This window comes from Rhea americana, unplaced genomic scaffold (genome assembly GCF_003343005.1).
Source record: "Rhea americana isolate MKP2758 unplaced genomic scaffold, rheAme1 scaffold_25, whole genome shotgun sequence".
In the NCBI taxonomy this organism is placed as follows: Eukaryota; Metazoa; Chordata; class Aves; order Rheiformes; family Rheidae; genus Rhea; species Rhea americana.
Window position 1 is genome coordinate 2,093,787 of NW_028186368.1, and position 27,461 is coordinate 2,121,247.

At 34.7% G+C, this 27,461-nt stretch overlaps 1 protein-coding gene across 1 annotated transcript in view; it reads left to right on the forward strand.

Annotated features, from left to right (window-relative positions):
- ATG5 (autophagy related 5) overlaps nt 1–27,461 on the forward strand; it is a 79,890-nt gene that overhangs the window by 40,911 nt on the left and 11,518 nt on the right. The window contains exon 6 of the mRNA XM_085306919.1: nt 12,450–12,567. Coding sequence (XP_085163045.1) covers nt 12,450–12,567 — 118 coding nt within the window. The remainder of the gene's footprint in view (nt 1–12,449; nt 12,568–27,461) is intronic.

Genomic DNA, 27,461 nt, shown 5'->3' on the forward strand with positions numbered 1-27,461 from the left:
AAATGTCACTAATCTGACATGCACTCCTTATGTACTCCCTCATCACAAATTTATAGCTTGCTTTTTTTAGCAAATTGTTCTTGTAAGACTCTCATCTTTGCTCTGAACTGGCTTATGCTAATAAACCCAGAAATAAAAAAGCATATGTAAATATTCATGATAAAATTTTGATTTTAAAACTTGAGATTTAAGTTTTTGTTTCCCTGTTTCCCTGAGCTGTTTTATTAAAGTAGTACTCTATATACCATCCTAAATTTGTTACGAAAGTTAATGTATGTATTCAATCAAGTGTTAATTCTCAAGAATATATAGACGAGTTGAAGATTGAATAAAGACAATAAATGATGCAGTAATTCAGTTGAATTAAGACTATTTATAGAGTTACTATTGGATCTTGTCAATGCTATGTTTTAATAGCATTTAATATATGTTTAATATATTACTGCCTTTTCCTTTGATCATTAAATCTGATTATTTTACTTCTCTGTTTTACTCAGTTTAGTCAACGCCAACTGATTTGCCACTTTCACTTTGTATTTAGTCTGGTTCTTATTTTGTAGCAGGACGGACTTTTGCTTGCAGTCTGTGACTATATTCCTTCGTAATTGTATGTATTACACTATAAAGTAATAGCAAAAAAAAAAAAAAACATGGTGAATTGCTGTGCATTCAGAATAAGAGGAAAAGCAAGTATGGATTTTTTTTCTTCAGAGGGTAAGAGAGGTGTTATTTTCAAGGGTTATTTCTGTGTCAGTGCAGCATATACGCTATATACTGCTTAAGAGTTTAACTAAAGGGTAGCTTATGATGATGATGGAAGAAGCTAAAGTTGGTTGAGATGCAAGTCACAGCTGTATCTGTTTTGAGTTGTCAGTGTTAGTGCATCATCTTATTTTTGTTTTACTTAAAAATAAGTAAACAGAATAGGTTAACTTTAGCACAAAATTCAGGATCGAGAAATAGTGTTTTAGGTTTTTTTGGAAGTACCAAGATTTCTCTTTGTACTTTCTAAAAGTCTGAAAGTAAATTGTATATATGCAACTGTGAAATGAAACAAACCTATTAGGAAGTGGGGTATGACACCATACTCTAGGAATACCGTATGCATTAACACACATTGGAAATGTTAGACATTTTACTGCTCTTGACTGTAGGGATTTCTTTTAGTTGATTCTTATTGTGGAGAATAGTGGTTTTAATTCTGTAAGTGGATGAAAGCGTTGTGTAGTACAATACTTCATACAGTGCTTTTAAGAAAAACAATATAATTTTTTGCATTTAAATCCATTTCTTAAGGTTGTTTGCCTCACAACTAAGCAGTACTCAATTGCTTGCTTTTATGCTAGGTTTAGTTCTGCATATGTGCATAAAACACTGCAACTGTTAAAAGCAGTGTTTGGGGGTTTTTTGTGTTTTTTTTTTTTTGTTTTTTTTTTTTTTTTTTTTTTTTTCTTCATTTTTTTTTTTTTTTTACTGATTTTTTTTTTTTCTGGGAAGACTGGCCATCTTAACACAAGATTTTTCACTGCATATTCGTTAAAAAGTCTTGTCCAGGCTAGTCAAGAGATGATAAAGCATTGATTAAGGCTGAATGTCCTTCCATTCTAGAAATATTAGTGGCCATCTTATGGACTTACGGAGCTACTCTACACTGTTAAGTATTGTGATACTACTGGAATCAGAATAATGTGACTTTGGTGGAGGGTAGTGCTTCAGCCTTCATTTATCTTGGAGACCATCCTCCAAGTGATCATGTTCTATAGGGAATACTGATTGGAGTCCCAGTGTGAACAAGCACTTTAGGGGGTATCCTTTAATATACCTTAAAGAACAGATGGCAATACATTCTCAACCCACTATCCACTAACCCACTACTCACTTTTCTCCTAAAAACCTTAAAGAAAATGGTTAAGGACAACTGAAGAAACACTAAATGCTGTCCTTACATAGGTGATTTGGCAGCTTGTTGAAGAAAATTTTCCTGTGGATGTAAAATAATCAAAGAAGATGAGTTATTATCCAGTAATCCATATTTCCCAACAGCAGTGGAAATTATGAACCAGCTGCAGCCTTTCTCAGAAACAACAGTGCGAAAATGCCTCAGTTTTGAGGGAATGTGGTTATGTGGCCTTTTTACTTAACTTACCAGGCCTGCAACCCTTGCAACCAAGAAGTAAACATCAGACATACCCAGTGGAAATGAGGTTCTGCAATATGAATTTACAAAACGACAAACTCGCTGCAGATGTGAAAGAGTATAATCTCTGAACATCTCACAGGGGTCTCAATATCTCCACTTACAAAGGTGAAGGTTCCCTTAGAAAAATTTTAAATTCAAAGATGCAAGGAGTTCAGAATCAACATGCTGGCATTCCAGAAAGCCATTTGAATGTTCTGTTAAGCCACAGAGAATTAAATTATTCCTTAAAGATCTGTTGTTCTTATGAATTCTGTGGCAGGTTCCTACTGCATGCTACTAAGCTAAATTTTAAGATTCTTTGAAGAATCTGAGGGAGGTTTGGGCCTTGTTTTTTGTGCTCCTCCCTCCCTTATGCCCTAATATGATGAGATGTAAACATATTTGACATAGGCATAAAATCAATGTGATGCATCTTTAGAAACAGATTATAGAAAGGGGAACAATGTCTTCTATCCTGAGATGATATAATTAAGTTAACCCATTAAATTTTGAATTATTTCCATAAAGGTTATTTTCTAAATAGGTGTATCTTTTTCAGATTATCACATTTTTTGTGTGTTCGGAACACAAGATAGGAGTTTAACTTCAAATGTTTTTCATGACTGTTGCTGTTACATAAAACTTTTTCTATAATACTGTAAGGAAGTATGTTGCCAGTTTAAATAGCATGGAAAAGGGTGATTTAAAAAAATTAAGGTGTGCAAGGAAAGATTCTCAGCAGTGCATCTGGCCAAATCAACCTAAATAGCTGCCGTATTTCTTCTTAGACTTAGAATAATGCTGAATTGTCAATTGTGTAGGAACTTAGGGTAAGATTGCGGTTGTTTCATACAGTGTATTCTGTACAATGAAAAGTTGCAAGGAAGACATCAGCTGTTGCCCATATATGATTAGGAGAATTGTTCTTAACCATTTGTGACCAAAACAATTCATTTTTATTGTCAAGACACAACCATAATAAACCCTACTACATTAAAAATAAAATTTTAACTTTATTCCAAATGTGTTTGTAATTCTAGTTGTAGCTTTAATTTGAAGCTTTTCTTTTTCTTTTCTTTTTTGGGGGGAAGGGTATAGGTATTACTTTACTTGCAACAATTTTTGATAAAACATTTGCCAAACAGCAGGCTATAACAAGTTGAAGCTTCTGACAAGGGAAACGTTATATAATTTTTATTACTTTTTAAAACAGTGATTGTTAGTGTTCAAAGACTAAAAGGTTATAAAGCTTTCTTGAAGATACTACACAAGAGATACCAGAATTTTCATGTTAAATGAGATGTGTATGTATGAATATAATATAGGTATACTGTATTATGATACATACACATGTAAGTTTGTATTTCCTTAATCATTTAAAATCTTATGATAAGAGAATAAATTTGTAGTAATTGGGATTAGAGTCTTTTCTGTGGGATAAAAATGATCCATCGAGTAAGTTTGTGTGGCCTATATGGTGTGAAATATTCATTTTAACAATATATTATGTATTTTCATAATTTCACATAAAATCTTAAAAGTAAGAATTTCTGTCATAAGTTTTAAAGCTGCTTCTAAATACACATTTGTGATGACCACGTGAGAGTGTACATACAGGCATTCATAGAATTATCTTAAGCTTCAGTCTAGTGATGTACTTCTGCACTGCTAATTTGTGACTGCTATTAGTGCAAATTGAATGTCCAAAGTGTAGCCTGTTCGTTTCAGTTTTCTTATCTTTGTTGCATGTGTCTTAAGAATATTAGGGAGTATAAAGATCATTCATTATCAGTTATAAAAACTTTAACTTCACAGTGAAACCAGATTTTTCTTCTTACCACTCAACTGCAGAAATCCTACTACAAACTTCAGAAAAAATGAAAATGTGCATTTTTTTCTTAGATTATAGTATAGCGGTATGCTGTAACTTTGACTGAAAATATGGAATTTATTAGAGCAATTAAAAGCGTATTAGGAAAAAAAAGTCATTTGGTTTATTCTGCCTGTTGGCTTTACAGTTAGCCTTGCAAACCCATCACATCCTGTCAGTGAGTCAATTTTTCTGGTAATTCGAGATAGGTATATTGAGCGTGCTTATACTACTTCCTTTCATCATATGTTTTTTAGTTACATGCTGGACATATAAAACCATAACTTAGTTCTTTATTCAAAGAATTTAAATTAGTTCTATTGTAACGTGACCTACCGTATGCTTTTAAACTATGGTGTGACATCACAGATTAGTGGTTCAAAATTCTGAAAGTAGTACTTGCCTGATTCAAGGCAAAAAGAAAGAAAAATCATAATGATGACATCTATTAGCTGGAGTTCATTTTCTTGTGGAGACTAAGGAAATTCTAGAAATAGTCTTTTAATTTGATCAGAATAGTCCAGTCATAATAACTTTAAGTGAAATGTCTAACCTGGTTTAGCAAGTGTCTGCTACTGATAGATTTTTTTAAGTCTGGCCTGGACTAATATGCTTTCTAAAAGAATGGTGTATTCATTCTCCCAAAGAAATCATCAAGAATACATTACAGACGCTAGCGACAGCATAACCAGTGCTTCTAAGGAAATTGTTAAAAAGGAGTCCTTTTCTTTAAAGATATCTTTAAAGCATTAGTAGTGTGTATTGCATAGTCTCGGGTATTGGAGCAATTATGTATAGTTACTCTTGCTCCCTCTCACAGCCTAAGTTTTTTAAAAAAAGCTCCAGACTTCAGTATAGCTTCATCTGAAAGTCTCTAATTTTTACACTAGACTTTTTTCAATGCAAACCTGTGGATGTAAGCGTGATAGAACAACTTGTATTCTGGCAACTATTCTGACTCATATGGATTTTTGGGGGAGAACAAAGATACAAGTCAATTAAAATGGTTCAGTAACAGAGAATTTCACTTTCCATCTCTTCTTTTCCTGCTGACTATGATCTGTTACAATGGGCACTGAATTTGATATGTTCAAGTAAAATAATCACTTAACAGAGGAAAAAATAATGAATTTTTATGCAAAAATTCAGCTAACTCTAAGATTGAATAAAATATTCTGAACAGCTTATTTACTTAAATTTCTGTTTTTCTAGAAGTCAACTTTGCTGTTACCACAACAATTGTAGATTAAACTTTGTAACTACAGCTTGGAGCAAGTCTGTGATGAGTAGTACAGTTACTTTGAGGGCAATGATCAGTTTCTTACTGCACAGATGAAATATTTTATTAATGAGAAAAATTGATCCAGAACATTTTAATGAGGCATTATTAAACTAGCATTCCCACATTTGTTTTCATCTTTTTTAGATTGGTTGACATATAACATTGTATTTCATCTCTTTCATATTGTAATTGAAATTATTGTCTGAAGACACTTAATATAATGCATTTATTTCATGTTTGGCTTCATCTCAGTCATTCTTGATATAACAAAATATTAAAATTTGCATATAACTTAACAAAAGTGTACGGTGACTGAAATAGTTTTCCTTCATTGGAAGTGTTATTGCATAGAGATTTCCAGAGTCCGTGGAAAATCTTCCTCTGACTGTTCTACAGATACAAATGTATCACAGTTTTCGTTGAATGGTTTTGCATCTTGCTTCTAGTAGGCAACTTGCTTTGAATTACTGTAATAGATGTGTTTGGGGAAATAAGATTGTTTATTATGTTGAAGTTTTTATAAGCTAAAGCCAAAAATGTTTTCATTGGGTGATAATAAGTATTATAGTTTCGGCTGGCATACTAACCTATTTTTGAGTCTTGTTTTCTAGATTGTCATAAAAGAAGGGACAGGGGAAGAAATGTCACTTTTTATTTTATTTTATTTTATTTTTTTGCTCCTGCTTCTCAGACTGCTCCCTGAGTAGCTCTAATGTAGCTTAAGATAAGTCTTTCTTCTTTGTGTTGAAATGAATAAATGACCCTTTACTGAATTCTTTGGGAATTGGATATAGCTTTAATTTTATTAGTCTTGTGTGGATTCCTTTAAAGAAAAAAAAAATGCGGGTTTGAAAGCAGCTTACTAGAATGTACAGTCCTTTTGCATAGATACACTATACTATGATGTAGCAGTGAAAATGAAGTTACCTTAATCTTGCATTTTGACATTTAAATATTGAATTTCAAATTGTAGTGTAACTTGAATCTATAGCCTTAATAAAATATATTTTTTTCTTAACACATTTTGAAAATTAAGTATTGCAAGATTATCCTGACAGAAGTGCTGGGTGATTGCTTGTAAAACAGTCAATGAGGAAGTAAGGGTATAATYATTTTTGGAAATACTTTTTTAAGCAAAATATAGAAACTCCACCTGGCACACAAGTCTCAGAATTTGTTTAATTAGATGCATAAACTAGAATTTATGCTGGGAAATAGCAGGGATTGTGAAAAGGGAAATATTTTAAGAATAAAACCACTAGATAAAAATAAGACCACAGGAGAACAAGTCAATTTAATAAGTAATGTACTGTATCCTATGTTTTTAATGTGAGGAAGATTACAGATTAAATTGGAAAGGGGAGATCCATAGTTTAGCATAGCAAGACTGTGCCTGAAATAACCTTTCCTTCAATATGTGCTTGCCTAGCCCTTTTTGTAAGCTTCTATTAATTGAATGATGAAATAGGAATCACTCAAGTACCAATTAAGCATTACTGATATTTCTGGTTTACATGATCACCTTTATTCTGTCGTGGAGGAAATTAGGATGTGGGTATCACACTAATTATTCTATTTTCCTAGCTTAAGATGAGATGATAGAACATGAAAATATAAATGCTTCAAAATATTAAATATGTCATGTAAACATGAAATATGCAACAAAGTGCGAAAAGACTGATATAGATATTAGCTCACTGTTTATACATAAATATTTGAAGCATTTAATTTTTAAAAGTGATTTAATCAGAATTACACTGGCCATTGTAAAAGTGATTGGTTGTTTTTTGGTTTAGTTTTTCTTTGTTTAAGCAGCAGCTTGATTGGAGATAGGAAGTTTAGTACAGCAATATAGAATAAAGGTGGGGAAGAACTAGAGATCTAAGTTCACACAAACCATTCTGCATATAAATCGTCATTGTTTTCTGCTAAGATCACCAGCTTACACTGTCTGCAGGCATCCCAACAATGCAGAACAATAAACATGAGTTGGATTAAATCTGTCTGAGATTTCTTTACTGCATAGTCACCTATTTGTGTTTTCTGGATGACACTAGTCAGTATTTGCCTTGCTATTTAAATGTTCTACCCCTTCTACGTCACTGGTGCAATTTGTTGCATATGCTGCCTTTCTGGTTTTTTGACTATCTACTGTTAGCTGTTTATACACATAAAAGCTATCTTTGTGACACAGTATTTTTATTCTTCTTATATATTTACATATAATTATATATTTTTTGTATAATTTATTATTGATGCTTATATATTTTATATAATTTTATTATTGGTGCAGATGTTTCTATTGGCCTGATTTTACTGGTATCAGGATGTATGACGAGCTTAAGAGCCAAGTAACCTTTCTTAATATGTGACTAGTTTCTAACTAAAAAGTCAAAATATCTACAGTTGCTTCATCTGCTTCATAACTTTATTAAAACCATAGAATTTTAGACAATGAAAGGTAGTTCAGTTCAGGAAGATACCTTAGACTGGCTCCTTCAAACTTTTTTTTYCCCCCTCCTCTTTCTACACACTCAGAAATATTTCCTATTCTGACTAAAATTCTTTCTTACCTGAGCTTACTGGTGATCATCTGCAATTTTCATTTAAACCTTCAGTCTGTTAACCTGACTACTTTCCAGTAAGCAGACTCTAAAAAGCAAACACACACACATGCTTTTATGTCTTTTCCACAATGAAATAATTATTCGTTTGAGTATAACACTAAGCAAAAAGAAGCCTAAAATATATACCTGGGAATTCTAGGAGAGGAATTGAGTTTCAGCACCAGTGAAAGAATAGTATTTCAGAGGTGGCTTTGCAGTGTCTTGCTTTCAGATATACACATACATGCTGTATGGTGTATGTAGTTCTGCGACTAAATATGTTAAACAATTTGTCACCTTTTAATTAGTCACTTTCTCATTATGTATTAAGATTTTTAATTGAAAACATTCTTACAAAGCAGAAGACCTTTTTTWAAAAAATTGGTGTGGAAAATGGATTTTTGACTGAATATTTAAATACAACTTATAAAACTTTCGTTTTCAGGGATTAGTTGATGTATCATTGTTTTCCCTGATATATATTTAAAAAATACCTACTTAAATCATTATACAAGCTCTTGCTTTTACTTCTAAAGCTTCTTGGTTGAGTTTATCATTTTGTTTAAACAAATTCAGATTTGATTATATCAAACTTCTTAGTTTAAAGCATTTCATTGCAAAGCCCTAAGGAATATGAACTTGGCAAGTTTATGAAAATATTATGAAACATGTAGGGAAGGCTAAAGTTTTATGGTTTTAGGTTGCTAGGTCATGCATGTGTGGGAATTACAGGTTTTGGAGGGTTTTGTGTGGATTCAATATATTTGGTAGCTTTTATTAGTTAAAATATTTAGTAAGAAAAACCCAAATCCTTTCCTTTAGTTGGAAATACCAGTAACTGTGATTTTTTTTTTTCTTTTTCTTTTTTCTTTTTGTCTTCTTGGATTAAGACTCAGCAGTCCTTGGGTTATGTTTTTCATTTGAAGATGCATCCTGTATAAAATGTCTGACTAATTAAATTGTGGATTTTGTGCAGTGTTTGATGTTCTGTTGATTCTGAAAAGGACCAGGCAAGCTGAGTACTCTTTTTGGCAGGATGATTGTGAAGAAAGAAGTTCTAATTGCTAACACAATATGTAACTATATAGCTTGTCTCTGATCTTCTGAGAGTTTATAGTGCCTTAAAGGTCCTCCTAGAACTCTAGCTCACTTATAACTCTCTTCAGTGCTATTATACCTAAATATCTTATTTTAATCTATTTCTCCTCGTTCCACTGTGTATGGTATAAAAGTACTGTTGTCAATTTTAAAGGTGGGATATAGAGGCAGATAGGAGGCTGAATGACTTTCTCACAGGATGTCTGGGCAGATGAGACCATCTTGCAAGCTACTGTTAATGAACTGTCCTTTCTTACTGTACTCTTTAGAGTTTCTTAAGCTTATCTCTAACAAAAGCAAATGCAAAATAAACAAATGTAGCTCTGAAGAGGCATCCGCTAAGCCTCGATGTCTTTGTAATTTTTTTCACTGTCACTTTCCTTTCCTGTATACTTCCTCTTTAAGTATCACTTTTAAACTGGCATTAAAAAAGAGCAAAGTCTTCATTTGTTTCGTAAAGCAAAAGATTTGTGGTGCTGTAGAGACAGTATRGAAGAATGATGCAATCTGTGTTGTAATRAAGTAAGTCCAACATTCTAGAAGATACATTAACTTCTAACTGAATCTTTTTTTCATAAAAATTCACTGATTTATTTTTGRATTGTGGACATGATCTCATTAAAAGAGCTAGAAATTTTGTGCCAGGCACTTACCTTGCAAATCATGTTAGTATGCTTGAAGGCGTTCCCTTTACACATACATCATCAGCAACCATTGATTGGCTCTTACCTATAGTACCCTGAAGAGCATGCAGTGGTTTTTGAACAGCATGCCACTAAAYTGGAGCCATGCTGGAAAATAATGAAGAAATGCTATATGCCATTGAAGCTATAAAAATCTTTATAGGAAAAAACAATGGATACTGTATGAAAAAATACTTGTAAACCTGATTTAGATTATTTATAGTCASTGTCAGTTAATGCTTGCACAGGAATGTCTTTGTAGGTTGAATTACAGATAGAACTGATTTGCATGATTGATTAAACAAATTGTACAAACCTAGTGTTACATCAGTACTTGTATTGGCTGTTACTTTTTATGTTGTTAGAGTAAATACTAGAGTAGAAAGCTGTAGTCAATTTAGGCCTGTATTACTAGTACTACAGTTTCAAAGGGAGTAACAGTAGCATTCTTCGAAATCAGTTTATGCTGCTATACTAAGATACTTTGAAAACTTATCTCATAAATGTTTCTAGATTGTGGGATGAGACTCTTCTTTTGACTCTTTGAATGTGTAAAGCATCTGCTGTGTGGGAGGGAAGAAATGTAAGCATGTCGGGGTAACGCTCTTTCTGTAAAATTATATTTGTGAACCACAGTCTTTGTATAAACAATTTACGTGCAGTTACTTTTATCATTTTAACATTGATGGAAACCAGTGATTTTTATTTACATTACCACATCTGTATTGCTCAACACTTACAATATGAAWTTGAATTTATTTTCTATAATGTTTCATGATAATGGCTGAGGATGTTACTTTGTAGCAGTCAAGCTACGTGGGAGAACCTTTAGAAAATACATCTCTGAATTTTTCCCTCTTGTTGTAACACAGCATTAAATTATGATAATTAGGGAAAAAAATATTGATTGTGGTTTGCCTATAAAGAACAGAAAACTTTTGCAAAAGTACTTGGGAAATTCTTATCTTAAAAGCCTGTTGATGATGGACCAYCTTTGCAGGACTTCTTCCTTGGGATCTGTTTCTACTTCTGTTGCTTTAGCTGGCAAGCACTTAAGAGCTGTGATTAGATTTTGTGTGTGCATGGTGAGTGTTTTGTTTTGGGGTTTTTTTAGATATAAATGGTAGGAAAATGGTTTTGCTGTAACAATGTTTCAGATTATTTTTGTATGATGCTTTGAAAGAACACTTTTCCACTAGAATRTGAAAGAGTTCATGTCTCAAGCATGTGTCTGTGGGAGGTGAATGCCCTGGCTATGTGCCTGCCATCATTCTTCATCTGTTCAGACACTTCATTAACACCATCTGTGCATCCTCACTCCCTTACGGTGAGGACACTGAGAATGGACCACACCAGCTGGTCAGTTCCTTCCAATCAGTATCAGTCTTCATGAGAAAAACTGGAGAAAGTTTTTTTTTTTTTTTTTTTTTTTTTTTTTTTTTTTGGGAGTTTTTTTTTAGAAATAAAAATTGTTTTTTTTTTTTTTTTTTTTTTTAAATCCAAGGGGCACTGGCTGTTGACTTTCTGCATGAGTTGTTTTTTTTTTTTTCCTCATTAGATGAGTATTTGATAAAGGTATAATTTACTGGAGTTGGAATGCAGGCTGCGTCTGTTGCTTTCTGTAGTTAGCTGCTAGTAAAAATTTTGTCAGCAACAAATTTTGGGTTGTTTGCRTATGAGATTATATGTTTTCTGGCTCAGATGCCTAGCTTGAGAGGAGAGGTCAGGTTATCAAGGAAAAACTTTCCCTGTCCTTTCAAGATCAGATGCTTGCTGACCATGGAGCTGCAGATACAGAGCCTCGGAGGGGATTACCTTAGTGTAATCGCAGTTCTTAGAGAATGGAGTGTGTAGATCCCATCAGCTATTTCATTTCTGCTGCCACTTCAGGAGTTTTACTGCCTATGTTCTAGGTGGTGGCTGAGAATGGTTACTTACAGCTGTTTTGCTTCTGCTGCTGCCAAAAGAAATTGTGATGATGTGCAAGATCTCACAGGGCCCATAACTGAAATCATTCTGGATTCCTGTACAGAGGACCTATCTGCAGCAGAAGTGGGCATATATGTTCTGTATGTCTCGGTAAATTTCTTAAATAGGCAGAAGACTCTAGGTTCTCTGTTGGAGCACAGCACTTGTAAAATCTGTCTTCTGTTTCTTGGAGCTGAAATGGTTTGAGTTTTTCAACAAATAATCTGCTGGAAAATTTTCACCTAGCTCAAGCTATAAAGGTACTTGTTTCCTATTCAGTGTTTAATGCATCTGTAAAAGGAGGAAGATAAAATATTCTGGAAGATACTGAATATTTGTTACAGTATTGTTCTGATTTCACAAAAYATTTAGGCATATATTGACTCTTTAAGTCTGCGCTCATGGTTATTTACTTAATCTAAGAATATATCTAAATGTTTTGTTCAAGCAGATCCTATTGTTGTAACAGAAGTTAAAAATACATTTAACACTTTTACGTCTCCATGACACTGTTTATAAATTATCTTTACAGTTTCTTGGAGTGTCAGTTTACTTTAAAATGTTAAACAAACAAACAACCCTTCCCTGCATTTCACTATGTGAATGAGATGCAAAAAAAAATGGGGGGGGGGAAAGTAAGAAATGGAAATGCCTGGCACAGCTTTTGTTGCCACCTCTTGTTCTGCCCTAGTTCCTGCCTATCCCAATAACGATACTAGATATTTGCTTGGTCTTTAAACTGCTAATTTTGGTATTTTAACAGGCAACAACAGAGAGACCTTTTATACAGAAGCTATTTCGACCAATTGCTTCAGGAGGACAGCTGCATACTTTGGGAGATCTCCTAAAAGATGTGTGTCCTAGTGCTATTATCCCTGAAGGTACTGTAAAGATAACTTTTGTCCAATAAATAATTTTTCTTGTTCTTTTATATAGGGCTTTATGGAGGCAGAAGTATGCCTCAGTACCAGAAGTTCAGAGTTCACTCCTTTCTGGCCCTTCGTTGTGCTTACRTATCATTGCAGTGTTCGGAGAGGACAAGATTGAGTCCTTATGCACTCCTGAAAAATTCRTCTTTGAAAGTTTTGTTTTAAAACTCATGTACACACAGTTATGAAAATAATCGTTTTGTTTTCTGCAGTTTTAACAAGTAKTTTGGAGGAAAAGTCAACAAAAAAAAGTAAATTATCTTTAATTTTGTATTGTATAAAATTTTCATATATAAAATTCTAAAATGGGTTGAAATTGAGATATTTTCAGAAGGTATTTTTTTTCCTATATATATATTGAACCTTTAAGAATGTGCCAGAAAGGAAAGAGGTTGTTACAAGTATGTAATAGTTTATACGCAGTTGCTAACAAGTATTGTAGGATTAAGTACCAGTTTGTTCATGTAGCATCATATCGTTTCATATAGTAGCATTTTTTGATCAACACTTACTTGTATGGGTAAGTGTTTCTGGGTTTTATCTGAGCCTCAGAGTTTACAGCTGTTGGAACTCTCCTTTGATTTACTTTTTTGGTGGGATAAATATGGAAGTTACATACTCTGGCAAACTGAGATCAAAACCATTTAGTGTTAAATATTTTTCATCTTGTTCTTGCTATTGTGTCTTACCAATAGCTGTAAATGATGTTTTCTTTCAGTAAATAAATGTTATTTAAGAAAGGATATTCTAGAGGAGGTCTTAGTACAGATTTCATGGGTTTAGTAACATCACCTTCTGGTAAGAGAGCAGTAAATTTGAAATTGATGTAAAAAAATCAGTAATATGTAGTTTTACACAACAGTTACATTGTTCAAAATCAGGTAGTTATTGATTTCTGAGGTATGGCTATCTTAAACTGACTTGTATCTCAAAATATTTTTCTTACTATTTTTTTAACCGCTGTTGAATCCTTGTTAACACATAGAAACAGTAATTTCTTAAAAAAAAAAAAAAAAAAAAGGAGGAAAAAAAAAAAAAGGTGTGTTGCTAGCTATGCAGGAACACCTAAAAAGGAACACCTTTTTCCTAGAATAACTCCAAATTTTGGAGCATAATGTTACAAATAGATTTGAATGTTAGCACAAGGAGATTTAACAATTCCTTAACTATACTGAAGTATTTAGGTTTCAGAATCTCACAAACACCAGTGAAAAGGGAATTTAAAAGTATGAATTAGAAATGATGATTCATTTTGACTTGGAAGGTAGTCAGGAACACAAATTGAATGAAAAAAAAACTATTAATGCAAAAGTTATTCTAGGATAGARTAGATGACAATTTTTACATGGATTTACTAAAGCTGCAGGTGGGGAATGTATAATCTTAAAGCATAAATATTGCATCATGGACTGCAAATTAGTGATTTTTTTTTTCAAAGTGTGAATGTAATATGATTTTTTTATGAGTGCCAGTTGCATGACAATTTCCACTAATAGATCATATTTTCAGTTGTTGACAAACATGCCAAACTTTAATAGCAGGATAGAAATTTTCTATGCCAATTGTTTCATTTTTGTTAAAGGCTTTATATATATATATATATGTATGTATGTATATGTATGTATATACATGCACTGTTCAGTTTTGGGGGGTAAAGACTACTTGAAGAAAAAGAAACCGTAATAGTTACTATTCCTACACTTAGAGATTTGAAATTTGGCTGAAGGATTTGTTTRTGTTGGAGCATACATATCTGTTCCTATATAAATCTGCTTAAATTTGCCTTAGTTTTTATCCTTAGGGTTCTACYGAGCAAACTGGAAACTTGGAATTTAGTAAATCTGACTCCTTGCACAGACATGAGCTATCTGGGATTCAGCAGAATCTTTCCTGCATTGTGGCTTTGGATTGTTCTTCTCATGTTCTCATTTTTTTTTYCCCCACTAGGTAACAGAAAGCTAAATGTCTTGTGTGAGCTAAGTACAGTACATATTGTATAAATTTATGCGGAGATGTGGGGAGTATGATACAAGGATCCTATAGAGGAGGGGTGGGGGGGGAGAAGGCTGACTAGACAAGTAATTTGGGAGCAAATGACAGATTTGGAAGTTATTAAATGTGATAGGGAGAGTGATTATAAACTATGGGAAAGGATGAAAGAGCTTGAGGCAAAAGCCAAAAAGTGACATARTAGCTGTGAACACCAGGACAGAGAAAGTGGAATAGGAGTCAATAAAAGACTGAAGGGGTAGAGAAGGATATGGCAAGTGGATCTCTACTGAAAGGCATCMGAGAAAGAATGGCACTTGAAGTCTGGCTGGAGAAGTGATTTAGGTGGTCTAGAGACCAGTTTGGAGAAACAAATTGAAACAAAGGTTGGGAGGAAGAGCAGTTTGTGCTTGCAGAACAAGGAGATGAGAGTTTATATAGATGGTCAGATGTGGGACTGGGGAAGATCTGTGCAGGGCTTGCTGTACTAGGAGACTGTGTCTCAGACAGAGGTACAAAGTGGAGAATGAARTATGGCAATATGGAAAGAAGAAAACACCTAGGAGACAGATTATGAAGAAACGGAACTAGGACAAAATGGAGGGATGAGGAAAAAGGGGTTAGCTTTATAGAAAATGATCCAAAAAGCAGATGCAACAAGAGCAGTGATTCCTAGTGCTGAGGAATGTGTACAGGTAAGGTCAATGCACAGAACAGGTGTGAAGGGCAGCAGTGGTTTAGACCTGACCACTTCACTCCATCCTATTCTGTTCAGTAGAGATGCAAGATAGCCATTTAGTGATGGAGGCGACCTAAGAGGTAAAGAGCAATCTACTCATCTTAGCCCATTCAGAAAAGGTGATTGGGGGAGGTCAACAGGGAGAGAAAGAACAGAAGAGCCTGATTCGTTTGAGTGATCTTTTCTGTCCAGTCAGCAGATGCTTCTCGTATGTGCTTCAGTTCAGTGTCATCTCTGTACCTCTGACTTCTGATGGTTGTCCCTGTAATTTTCTTGAGCTTACGTATCACTGGAATGAAATACGGTCTTCAATGACTATCAACCTGAAATGCCATTCATCCTCAGTAACATAAATCTTTCATCTTTCTTTAAGCCTTTTTGGCCTTGGCATTGTTTCTCTCCATCCTGTGCTCCCTCTTCTCCTATGCCCTCAAGACTTATCACCACACAGTTTTTTTTAGTATATCTCATTCAGTCTGGTCATCTTAAAATTAGGGCTGGTTTAAAAAAACAAAATACAAAAAAACAAACAAAAAGGCCCCCCACCACTATTAAGAAAAAAAAACCCACATCATAATACGCTCCTTCATGCAGTATCTCCTCACTTTCTAGGGATATTCTCYCAATACCGTATCAGTCGCTGTAAGTGTCTTCCCATTCTAAGAGAAGARCAAGCTTTGATTGCTCTCTTGCTTGTCTTAATCCACTCTGTCATTCGCTATTTGAATGTAACAGATGCACCATATTAAGTGCTCATGCTTTAATACAGCTTTGAGGTACAAAAAAACCCTCAAAAAATGCTAGCTCACCAGATTGTGGTAGTGCCATTTTTGAGGTTTGCCTATAGAAATGTTAGCAACCGTAACTAGGACATACTTCTCCCTTTTCCAGCAGCTGGAATGGACTCCTGAGACTGCAGAACCTCAGCATTTTTGTGCTGCTAAAGTCTCCATGAAACCCACTCAATCAACCCATTTCCTCTCTGATGCTGGTCCACTGAGAGATTAACAAGCTACTGCTGTCAACAGATGCTCTATTAGCTCAACATGCAGAGGAGAGCTAAGTGTTTCTACCCAGTTTATGGGCATATGAGAATTTAATTTGTTAGCATTTCTGTGAACCTGGGAAACTGTGCGCAGATGTTTTTCTTTTAAYGCAGTTATTCATTTGAAGTTGAATACTTGAAATTTAGGAGGTATCAGAATTTGAGACTGCCTGTACAATCTTAATCTCCATGTGCCTGAGCGTCCACATCCCCCCCTCAATTTCCCTCTCCCCTCCATGACACTTCCAGCACAAAATAGGCATGTTTTAGTGTTAGGGTTGTGTAGTGAAAAAMCTTTATCCTGATTGTTGAAATGATAGATGGTGAATGAGTGTACTTCAGCACACACTGTGATTAAGGCAGCTTTATATGGCTCTTGGGAATTTAATTCAATTTTTTCTCCCCTAGAGAGTTCATAGGTGATACTAGGCAAGCTGAGCACTACAAAACCACCTATTTTAGGAAGATGGTCACCATGTTTTTTTTTTTCTGGTGCTTCTGACTCGAGTGTTCCACAGAACAACTTGATTATTTGTACCTGGAATCAGTGAGAGCTCTGGAGCTTTGAATATGTAAAATGTCAGCTACTCTCTGAAGTCAAGTTCTAGGCATCTCGTTCTCCCCAGCCTCTGGAAAAAAAAATGGATATATCTGACAATAGCAATAAATCCATTCTCTGGACTTACATAGTCTATAAAATGGTGATATTATCATCTTTCCGCAGGAAAATCTAGATGAAGCAGAATTTCTGAAGGCAAAAAAAGCTCATGCTCAAGATTTTTTGAATTTCATGGTATAAAAAATTGTCCTTTTGTCCCACGGACCTAATTTTTCTAATTTTTATTCTTGTGAACTTCATGTTTTGTCTTAATCTGCAATTTTAGTTTGTTCTGGTTGGGGTGTTAAAAYTATATTGTGACAAAATAACGTAGATTTCCAAAATACATGTCAAAGTGATGACATTCTTTTCCACATCTGGATTTTTAGACTTTAATCAATGTTATCAAAGTTCAGATTTACTTGATTTTTATGAAAAGAGAAAATATTGTAACTCATCAAAGGTATGCTTAAAGAYATAATAAGCATTGGTGAAGGAATTTTTCACTTCTATTTCAGAAAGTAATTTGAATATTTTTCTAAGACTATTTTTTAACCTCCTTCTCCATGAATTAGTGCACTGGTGACATTAGCTGCATCTTTTTGTCAGTGCAACACAATCCATATGAGCTTCTTATTCTTTCCATTTTTTTTCCATCTGTTGTGCTTTTTTTTTTTTTTTTTTTTTTTTTTTTTTTTTTTTTTTTTTTTTTTTTTTTTTTTTTTTTTTTTTTTTTTTTGCATAGTTAGTTTTCTCTTTTCCAATGACTTTTCAACTGGAAGCTTCATGCTAATTGTGGTAGTTGCCTGTCTTTGGTGACATCCGTAACCAAGCTTTGTGCCGTGGGAACACAGAGAATAGATGTCTTTCAGACTTGGCATTTGTAGCCAGATATGTGAGCTGTTCCTGCTGCCAGATACTTAAGGACCACCACAAGAAGAGGGAGGAAAGGGTTTCAAGAACCACCCACAGCGTTTATATGCCTTTGCTTTAGGAAGCATGGATGTAATTAAGTCTCTTGCTTAATTGTGCTGAGAAGAAAATATTTCAATGAAAAAAAATTATATATATGTTGATTGGATATATACTGATTATCAACTGTAGAAAAGCACAATGTTCTATTAAAAAAGTTGTCAGAAAYAGAACAGGTTGCACAAATTTCCTTTCTGGTTACATTAAAACACTAATAGTGAAAATACGCCTTGTAAAGTGTTGTGTCAATCTACTCTGGGCTATTAGAAACTGTGGGTAACTGTTTAGATACTACATTATATTTAAATTAACTTATAAAATTATTTATTCAAGCCTTTCACTGTATATTGAAGTGCTCTAAAGTAGAACTACTTGAGYAGTTATTTTCAACCCATACTTCCTTGTCTCTCCTCAAACCCATCCTTTATTGATTATGTATGTAGTGCCCCTAGTTAATGAATGTTGTACAGTAAACACCTGTATCAGTTGCAAAAAATAGTTTCAAATACTTTCATCTCTTTAAAACTATTCCTCAGTTCCTTTTTTTTTCTTTATCGCCCCTCCCCCCTTCTCTCTTAATAACTGCAGGGGAGGTATCACAGAGAATATACCTCTTTGGAAGCAATCTGTCCAAATGCATGAATTTGAGCAACTGATACATTTTTAGTAAGGATGAACAAGTCTGAAGAAAAGCAATACTTTGAATTAGAACAAACTCTAAGAAGCTGGTGCAGTTCTTGGAACCCTCRCGAATTACATGAATGCTATTGTTTGTAGGCTTCTCTCCTCCTTTTATTACTTACCATTTCTCTGTGCTCTGAATACTGGAATAGTGAGACCATGAGATCAGAGATGCACATTTCTGAAGTCCATAACAAACTTGCCTCACTTGCCTCTAGCAGGTAGAGGACAGGGAACATAGCTTGGCCCTATTTTTTCCTTCTGAGCGTACTGGATCAAGCATGGATTCATTTTTAACTTGCAGCTTGGGAAGCCAGAACATATTTATGTCCTCAAGCAGATTAATATACCTTCTCCCAACCTTCAGTCATCTTCAGGATTTTATGTGGGGGTATAGTTAAGCCRCTTATTTCAACCTAGATCTTGTGAGGCAAATCAAATGCAGTTTATCATGTCAAAAATGCCATTTTACATCACCTGGATAATTTTYGTGAGAGTTGTATAGACAGCATGCCTGAGATAAGAAATTATATTGTGCAAGCATTGAAATCAGTCTCCTAATAGTATGCTTTTAAGAATGTAAAATTTGGCAATTTAATGATGACTCTCTTTAGACTGAAAAGAAAATGCTATGTTCTGCTCTTCTGCTTATCCTTCTCTGTGAAATCTRCCCAAAATATTTCTTTATGGGCTCTTTCCACAGAGATTTTCAGATGAGCAGAGAATGCTGAACACCTAGGAAGTGGGGTGCATGTTGGGGATTGCCTTAGAGGATCCTTTTCTCTAGAATAACAATTAGAATTGCTACCTTTGCTGATAGCAAACATCTTGAGAAGTAATACAATGATAATGAGCCTTCAGGAAAGATATTCTTCTTTCACCTTACMGTGTTTCCCCCTGGAAGACTAGTTTAGAAGAGATCTAACATAATCCTCTCCAATTTTCTGTCTAAATGAGCATTTAGATAGTAAATGTGTTAAATCAGCTATTCTCTCATTAGCTGAATAGTTTTCCTTCCTCCTTGGTTTAGCTGATTCGTAGGCAGCAGTTGTGGTTGCGTGGCAGCAGAAAAAGTAAAACCAAGTCAGTCAGGTAGAAGGAGGTTTAGGAGTGGCAGTCCCTGGGTTGCATGGGATTCAGCACTGTGTCATATCACACCATAGCCACCTTCTAGCAAGATACGTTCTCTGAGACCCTTTCTCTATTACTGTTCTAGTTACCATTTACCTTTCTTAATCATGTATTATCAAAATGGTTCATCAGTTCTCCCTCATACCTCTGTGCAATGGCGTTAACGTTCTGTTGTTTCTGAAAACGTCTTGCCTGAGGTATCCTAGGATTGCGGAGGATTGTGGGTTTTTTTGGTGTGCACGTTGTTTCATGGCTCTCAGACATCTGATAGCTGCCTAATAAGGTTGACTGTCTCTTTCTGCTGTTGCCAGCTGTTAAACTCTACATTTTTTATGAAAATGTTGACTTTTGGCATGAAGTGCATTATCATGCATTTTATATCAATGCATTTAATTCAGTTTGTTTCAGAACAATTCTGCTTTTTCTTTGTCACTCTGATTCTCCTCTGTGTAGAGAAAGGTTTGGGAAACAGTGAAGTCTTGCTTGTCATAYCTAGTAATTTTTAAAGTTAATATTCTTATACTCCAAACTAAACCACTAACCTCTTCTTTCTCTGTTACAGCCTACTGTAATCTCCCTTTAAGATGCTTGCTTATCTATTTTCTAGTTCTTAAAATAACAAATAGTAATTTTTGAGTTACTTAGTGGTTCATAAATGAAGTTAAAGATACTTCCCAGCTTGAAATTTTACTTCAAATATCCTCATGCTATTATTCCATTTTTCAATTACTAAATTTCCTTAAAATGTTATTTTCTTAAATTARTTGGTGTATTCTCTTGAGGTCAAACTTCTCAGTTCCATAGTTGCCAAGAAAATACGTAAATTAAGGTAGCCACTTGCTATTCATGCAGTACTATTCCTGACCTCCTGGAGTTATTAGGAATCTTTTCTCTAAGGTGTGCAATTTCATTTCAGGTCTCAGTCTTGTGATGTAAATTTTTGCAAGTCTTGTAGTTTGAGCATATTGAACTGTTTTGTTCTGTTTTGGTAATTGCCTATCAGTGTGTGGATGGATGGTGGTTTTTTGTTTTTCCCTCCGATGTTTCCAATTAGCTGTTCATACTGAAAACTGAGGCAAATTGGTCATTTAGTATGGGGCTYTGTTTAATTATTTCTAATCTTGATCCCATCTTCTTGGAAGAGCAGCACCTTTTTATCAGTTCTTTTTCTGACTGATGCTAAGCCATATTTTTTCATGCCAGTGGTTCCAAGGCCATTCCCTTTTTTTTCATCATGTTGTTTCAATACCTCTACTCCAGTCATACATAACTATTTTGCTATAATTTCTTGTTCTTTTAATATCTGCTTTTCCATCCTTTACTTCTGATTCTTCTACACCATTGACCAAGCTCACCGTGATATTGATAACTATTTCCGTAGTTTTTCAAACCCAAGATAATTTCCTAAGARTAATTGATTTAGATCTTTAGTGATGTAGCTAGTAATTGTCACTGCTCCTTTAGGACTTTTTTCATCCTCTGCATCCTTTCCTCCTGTGATGTTCTGTTATCTATGGAGAGATACCATACATACGGTTATAGACAGACCTATGAATTACACTGCAATTTCCTTGAGTTTTCTAACAATTTTTATAACATTAGGTATGAAAATCTAATATCAGAAATATCTAAAATATTTAGATACCTAGGGACTGTCAATCTCTATCAGCATTCTTCCCCATTTCCTARTTTAGATTTCTTAGTTTGTTAGCGTTACCAACAGACTAGTGCCCTGGTTACTCAGGGGAGTCCAGAATATGACTGTGGCCAGTTTCTCCTTTAATCAACCCTTCTYCACTCCAAAAGTTGTTTAAAGAACCTTTTCAGACTTAAGTCAAAATTTACTAGTTTTATTCCTGATACGCTGTGCCCGATATCTTTTTGGATTTGTGATTATGACAAATGTCTTGAAAGTTACTACTATTTGTAAGAAGATTTGGTATATTACGGAGGAACAGGCTGAGGTTTGATATCACCTGTGGTTTCTTAGACTGCATGCATATGGCTTGGTTTGCAGGTGAAGAAGAAATGTTAATGACTATGATGTTGCCTGCAAATACAACATATAACCACACATCAGATACAGTAGAAYGTGTTGCTTATGGGTATTCTGTCCAAAACTGCCAAATGACAAAATGAGTGGACTGCAACTGAAGGGAGGTGGTACCATGACTAACGAGTCTTTGTTCCTCTACCAGCTAATAATCTTTATTTTACTGAAATTAGGTAGGCCAGGCCACATTGCTTATAGCCGCATTGTCATATATGAAAGATAAATAGTATTAGGTTTTGTCAGCAGAGAGGTCTTTCTGCATTACCCCATGGTTTTATGCACCTGATGATAATGTTCCTGTTGCCAGTTAGGGGGCCTTTGTTTTCAGAAGTAATGATATGAGTGCTGAGCTTCAGAATTTAGCAAATTTGAAAAAGCACATGTGAATAATTCACAGCAATCAAAAAAAAAAAAAAGTTTAATATACATTTGAGGTTCCTGTTATAGCACATCCTTATCTTCTGATGCTGGAAACAGTTCATTTAGAAATGGTGATTCATCTTACTAGGAGAATGGTGTATACACAGTAAGATTTTATTTAACTACAGAGCAGTGAATGCAAGTGGAAACAGTGCTGAGTTCAGTGGAATACTTTGAAGATAGAGGGTTAAAATGATGGAAAACATAGAATTAATCTGGGAGAGGGAAAGACAACTTCCCTATTCCACACCAGAAGTTTAGACATTGTGCGTAATGCAAAGATAAAAATTGCATAAGGCAGAAGGAAACTGTTTTCATCCACAACTATCATGTCTAAGCAATTCTGGATACAATTTTAAATTGCTAGTGTCGTTGAAGTCTTYGTAAAACTTGTTTTGATTTTTGTCTCTTGCTTCCTTGAAGATTCAAATGGTAAACATTTGGATGTAGTGACGCAAACAGTAGGCTATCAATCAATTCCAGTTTTCACAGCATTGTTGTTCATTCAGAAAAGCTGTGTGAACTTACCTCTTTCTATAGCAATGTCTTTAGTTCTTTTAGAAATAAAGCAAGGATCAAAAAGASTTCCAGAATTTTTCTCTTAAGACTTGCTGTACTGCATGATATTGTAAAATTRGTGATCAACTGTTTTCAATTAACTCAGCTTTTTCTAATGTATGTTGTATGAGAGACTACATATTAATTGTTTTTGTTCTCTTTATTTTCTAAGCACTGACTTCCAGTAAATTATTCAAACAGAAAGTTGAATTTAGATTATATTTGCCTRTATGCTCCTAATTTTGACACAAGTGACAAATGAGCAGTAGAGGAGTTAAATATATGCCACATGCATACTTTTGGATGAAAAGGAAATATAGCTGCCTTTGCTCTGTTTGAGGACAAAATTATCTGGATCTTGGGTTTGCCTTGGGTCCGCACAGCAAGAAGAGCACAATAGCACCATCCCAGTCCTTGTTCCTCCTGTGGTAAACCAGGTTAGGAAACTTTTGCTGCCCTTGTCCAGTAAGCGTTAACAGCTTGTGCTCTTTGCAGGCTGGTCTGTGCTATGGTGGTGGAAGAAGCAGTGTTGGAATACTTTTCCAGGCCACCTGAATTTATAAATATAACTAGGTCAATCTTAAGCATTSAGTGGCTGTGGATATGACAGTACCTTAAGGGTAACTAAGTGTAACTTTAAGTTTTGCTCCRCCTTTAACTCAACCAACTGCACTTGGATCATCTGCTGGGTAAGATGTGAGCTGTGTCCTTCTACAAGTTTTCTCATATCAAAAGAGTAAYGTGCATTTTCTGTGTGACTTAAGTRTCTTTTGGGTATACACATGCAGGCACATTGTGAAGGGTAGAGTGTAGGAAGAACAACTAGAGAAATATTCCTGTTTCTCAGACAAGCCTTTAGAAGCTTGTTCAACTTCAGCTGTATTTATTCTGTCGGCCACCCAATAAGTTTTATTAGTATCAGACTCTAGACTATTCTGTTTAAATTTGTCAGAAGGCCAATGAATTTATACAGACACAACAAGGTTTCCTAAATCTATTACAAACAGTAGTAGAAGGAAATGGAGAAAGTAAAATGCTCCACAGAACAAAATTTAGCTTATTCCATTTGTAAATTACAAGTTGGAAGTTTTCAAAATTCTCTATGAAAGAGAGGTAGAGTTTTCATGCAAGAGCAGTCTGCTCTGTGGATTGCAGTAGAAGTGCGCTTCCTGGAAGCGTCGGTCCTAGCCTCGAATCCTTCATAAAGTGCTGCGGCTCTGAAAACCTAGGCAGTCAAGAAAAGGTTGGAACATTACTAGGAAGCTAGCAAGTTTCAGTAATCTGTTATGCATATGACTTTCAGCAGGAAAGCTGTTGGAATCAAAGCATCTCGACAAAATATTTTGCTTGTGGTGAATTGTCAGTTTTAAAAGGACTATTTTTTGTATTTTAGGGAGAGGCCTCAGTTTTTTATGCAGTGTACAAACATTTCAGTACTTTTCAACAGAATTTATGACTTGGACAAAAGATGAGTGAGGAGAGACAGAAAGGAGGGAAAGAAATTAGAGGAACAGGTAGGTGATGTGGCTTGCAGCTGATCACACTGAGGTCAGTAGGAAAGAGTTAAGGATAGGATCTGAATCCTGATCTAAATTAGTCTGCATCACCCCAAGGGGATCATAGAAGTTGCTCAGTGTGACTAAGACATCAAAAACTTTATGGGAAAAAAAATCTTTGTTGGTTGCTCTCAGAAACAAGTATGTCAGCAACGTCTAAAGTTGTACACAAAGTGTATAGACTTATGTGGTATTTTTTACACTTACTTCCACAATAAATGTAAGAATGTTTCCAATTTCTTTTCAGTAGGGGGTCATCACTCCGATAAGGTTGATGGATTATATTTTTCATGCTGCCTTTCATGCTGCAATTGGTGAAGAGAGAAGGGACTTCAGTGGGACTACCAAACCTTTTTGGGAGACAATACTAAGCCTCTTCAGGCTTGCAGTGTGAATGTCTCCACTAAGACACTATTGTGCGCAACAGGATTTTGACAATATAGTGTCAGGGGTTTTATTTAGATTAGTAAACAGAGGAGAGCTAGAATATGATGTCTTTTCCATTATTAGTAGTTCTTTGGTGTAATTTTTTTGGTCTAGGTCAATTAATACTCTCCCAGAAAATCCTGAGCAGTGTTCATGAGTTAATGTGGTCTGGGGACTGTTCTCTGTAAGCAGTACAGATGAGACCTTCTTGTTGTGGAGAGGGAAGTAATTCAGCTGAACAAGCAATAGCTGTTGTGTGGCGCTTGCCCTGAGGTCCACAGTGGRGGTCCTGGTCCATTTGTGAGATGCATCTATACCTTTAAATGGAATATATGTACTATACCCTTATGGGGACTGAGTAAAATTATTCTTGTCCTTTCTCCCTTCTTGCAGTCTGTTTCTATTCTGCCTCTATGCTTACAGGTACAATCTGATTTTCACAGGAAATGAACATTTTACGTGGCTGACAAGAACCTGCAAAACTAAAGGTCCTAGGAAAAGTAATTAGGAGAAAAGTAGCAGCATCACCAATAATGTAAAATAGACTAATCCAAGAACAAATACTGCATTTGTTATGTCTTATTCTTCTCTATTAGGTGCAGTAGCACCTGTTGAGAGTAATTGCCCCTCTTTCTAAATGCCTTATTTTAATCAGATATTAGTAACTTCACATTCAATGGATCAATTGTCCTATCTCAACAGGTATCTGTAGTGATTTAGAGCATATGTTTGTAAGAAAATAAAGGTAAAACTTTTCCTTATCTCAAAGCTAGTCTTCTGCAGTGGCTTGGCATGGACAGAGGTGCTATAGTCCCTGAACATGTCAGTATCCCTTGTGCCCCTTGCCCTTTTCCCTGATGGTATCATGACCACACTTAAAATGGTGAAATGCTATGGGAAACTTAAGTAAATCCAGTATCTTAGTGCAAACTGTTATTCCATGGCAATTTAAGCAAAGAAGCCAGATGATACATACTAGAGACATAAATAGATCCCATTCTCCTGCTTCTGCTGGAGGATCAATGTTCTCCAACGGAAGGGCGGTTTGAGAAGCCAGTTCTATTTAAAATCATAAACTAGTGCAGCAGAATTAGCTATAACTCATTTCTGACTTGTGGGCCTGCAATATTTTATGCACATAGCTAATGATTCCTAATTATTAACTTAAATTCTGATGGCAAATGCTATAGGCATGTTATAAGTTAATACTTTTTGCTGTAAAGTGGAAAAAGAATACTGTCTGAGCTCTAAATAAAAAAAAAAGTTTAGGTTATGATTCACCCTTTAAAGAGAAACTGATAATCTATCAACTTTGAAGTTAACTCTTCTGATATTTTGGAATAAAAAAAGTAAAATGAACTTTTAATGAAAATTAATTTGTAATCTGAGCTGTAAACAGGTAATTATTCTGTGATTTTTGGGAAAAAAAATTAGTGTGAAGAGCTCTTCAGGTATTCCATTACTCCTTCATTGACCATTTCCTAAATTTTTCAAGACTAAATTCTGTGATTTTGCTATGGAAGAAATCTAGATACTTTAATCTGCTAGCTATTCAAAAGAACATATACAGAAAGAGTTATTTTGTGTGTGCAAACTATATTGCCTACTCATTAAAGAATTTATTTTTCAATGAGTAAGGGCCCGGAAGAAGCTAATGTAAGTATTTTAGCAAGGTTTGTATTTCTCTGATAAACAGCACTCCCCTTCTGTTTGTGATCATAGGATGAAAGCTCTCTAAGCTTGTATATGTACATTTTTACTGCTACATCATGTAGTGTGCTCTTAAGATTGAGATCTCATTCCCCAGGAAGCATTTCTGTCTAAGATTAATTGCCCTTTTAAAATCAGTGTTTGATGTATTCCTTTGGCTATATCCTGACTTGCTTTAACCCTCTTTGACCTGACCCCACTGACTATTACTGCCATGGCTGAGGCAGAAATCCTTCAGCATGATGTATGCAGTACAGACTTGAGCCTGTGTTTTTTTACATCGATGGATTCAATTAGCTGGGTTTTTACTGATCAACCAAGCAGAGGTTAAAGAATTTGTCAGACATGGAAGAAAACTGTCCAGACTGCTAGGTTGATTGGATAGCTCATCTCTATTTGCATGTTTACTTTGCTTGTAAAGTTGTTTACTTTGTGAAATATCATAATAATGTTGCTAGAAGTAACAGAAAAGACAAACTGGTTTATTCTTCAGTTAAATAGGAGAAGGTGCAAAACATAAAATAGCAACCATTAGGCCTTTGATCTATATATATTTCCCCATCCCTTTTAAGGCAAAAGTTTTTAAACTGTAGTTATGTCTGAATGTCCTTTTCTGAGTTTGGTTTATTAAACTGAGCAGATAAACTAACAATTATCATTGACYTGATGAAAACAAGTAAACTTGCTTTTCTGTATTGTGGTTATTTTGCCACAGCAGTAATCCTGCTTTGCTTTGTCTTGCTGAAAAAATCATGTGATTAGCTCAAGTTAATATAAAATATTGATGCCCTTTAGAATTAAAAATATTTTGCAGGCATGATATGAATTATAGTAACTTGAAAATGAAGCAAAGGAGAGGTTGAAAGTTCAAGAATGCCAATAAAAACCTTTTTTAAAAAATATGTATGTTTACATAGATGCATTGGGAATATATAATATGATTGTATAGAAAATTTGATATTCAATTG